The sequence below is a fragment of the Corapipo altera genome, unplaced genomic scaffold (assembly GCF_003945725.1).
Source record: "Corapipo altera isolate COAL_440 unplaced genomic scaffold, ASM394572v1 226, whole genome shotgun sequence".
Classification (NCBI taxonomy): Eukaryota; Metazoa; Chordata; class Aves; order Passeriformes; family Pipridae; genus Corapipo; species Corapipo altera.
Window position 1 is genome coordinate 106655 of NW_020885054.1, and position 952 is coordinate 107606.

General features: G+C 67.5%; 1 protein-coding gene across 1 annotated transcript in view; it reads left to right on the forward strand.

Annotated features, from left to right (window-relative positions):
* The first annotated feature begins 246 nt into the window (after positions 1 to 246).
* NXPH3 (neurexophilin 3) overlaps positions 247 to 952 on the forward strand; it is a 2983-nt gene continuing 2277 nt past the window's right edge. Inside the window, exon 1 of the mRNA XM_027668875.1 lies at positions 247 to 579. Within this exon, the coding sequence (XP_027524676.1) occupies positions 523 to 579 (57 nt within the window). The 5' untranslated portion in view covers positions 247 to 522. The remainder of the gene's footprint in view (positions 580 to 952) is intronic.

Below are 952 nucleotides of genomic sequence, written 5' to 3' on the forward strand. Positions count from 1 at the left end.
AAAGAGGGGCGGGGAGCAGGCAGGGGAACAGAGGAGCAGGCAGAGGGGCAGAAGGGTAGGGACAGGGGTCGGAAGGGGGTCAAGGAGGCGGAGGGGCAGGAAAGGAGGGCAAGAAGGCAGAGGAGCAATCGGGGAACAGACAGGGAAGCAACAGTCGGGGGGCAGACAGAGGGGCAGGCAGGGGAAGAGGGGAGCAGGCAGGGGAAGGGGGGAGCGGGCAGAGGGGCAGGCAGAGGGGTGGGAAGGGGGGCGAGGAGGCAGAAGGACAAGCAGGGGCGGCAGCGGCAGCGGGCGAAGCCGCCTCCCGCCGCCCGGACCCGGCACAACGGGGCGGGAGCTGCCGGAGCCACCATGGGCCGGGGGGGGCCGTAGGAAGCCGCTGGCACAGGGGGACACCCCCCGCCCCTCGCTCGCGTCCCTCGCTTAAAAAAGGGAGGGAAAAAAAAAATTAAAAGCCGAAAAACGCACCCGAACCCTCCGCAAATTCGGAGCCACGGAGAAGGCGGCGGCACCGGCTGGAAAATGCATCTTCCTCGGAGCTGCGTCCTCCTCCTCATCCAGGGGAGCATCTCGCTGCTGGTGAGCGCTGGGGAGGGGAAGGGAAGGGAAAAGGGGGCTGCAGGGGCCGGGGGGTCGCGCTGCCAAAGGGAGGGGGCTTGCTGACAGCGGGCACCAATTCCCAAATCCATTCGTCCATCCCTCCCCACCCCCTGGAAAAAACAGGGGTCCCAAAAGTTCTGCTGTTTGGCAGCGGGTGCCGGGCAGGGCTGGCAAGAAGGAACCTCCTGATCACCCTAAAAACCTGCACCCCCGGCCCGGCAGTCCTGGCACCGCTGCTGGGGGCAGCTCGACCACCCCGAGGGGGTCTGGGCTGGGGCAGAGGGGGGCACAGGCCGGCTCCGACCCCTGCTTCCCGCAGCTTCTCCTGCTTCCCGCAGCTTCTCCTGCTTCC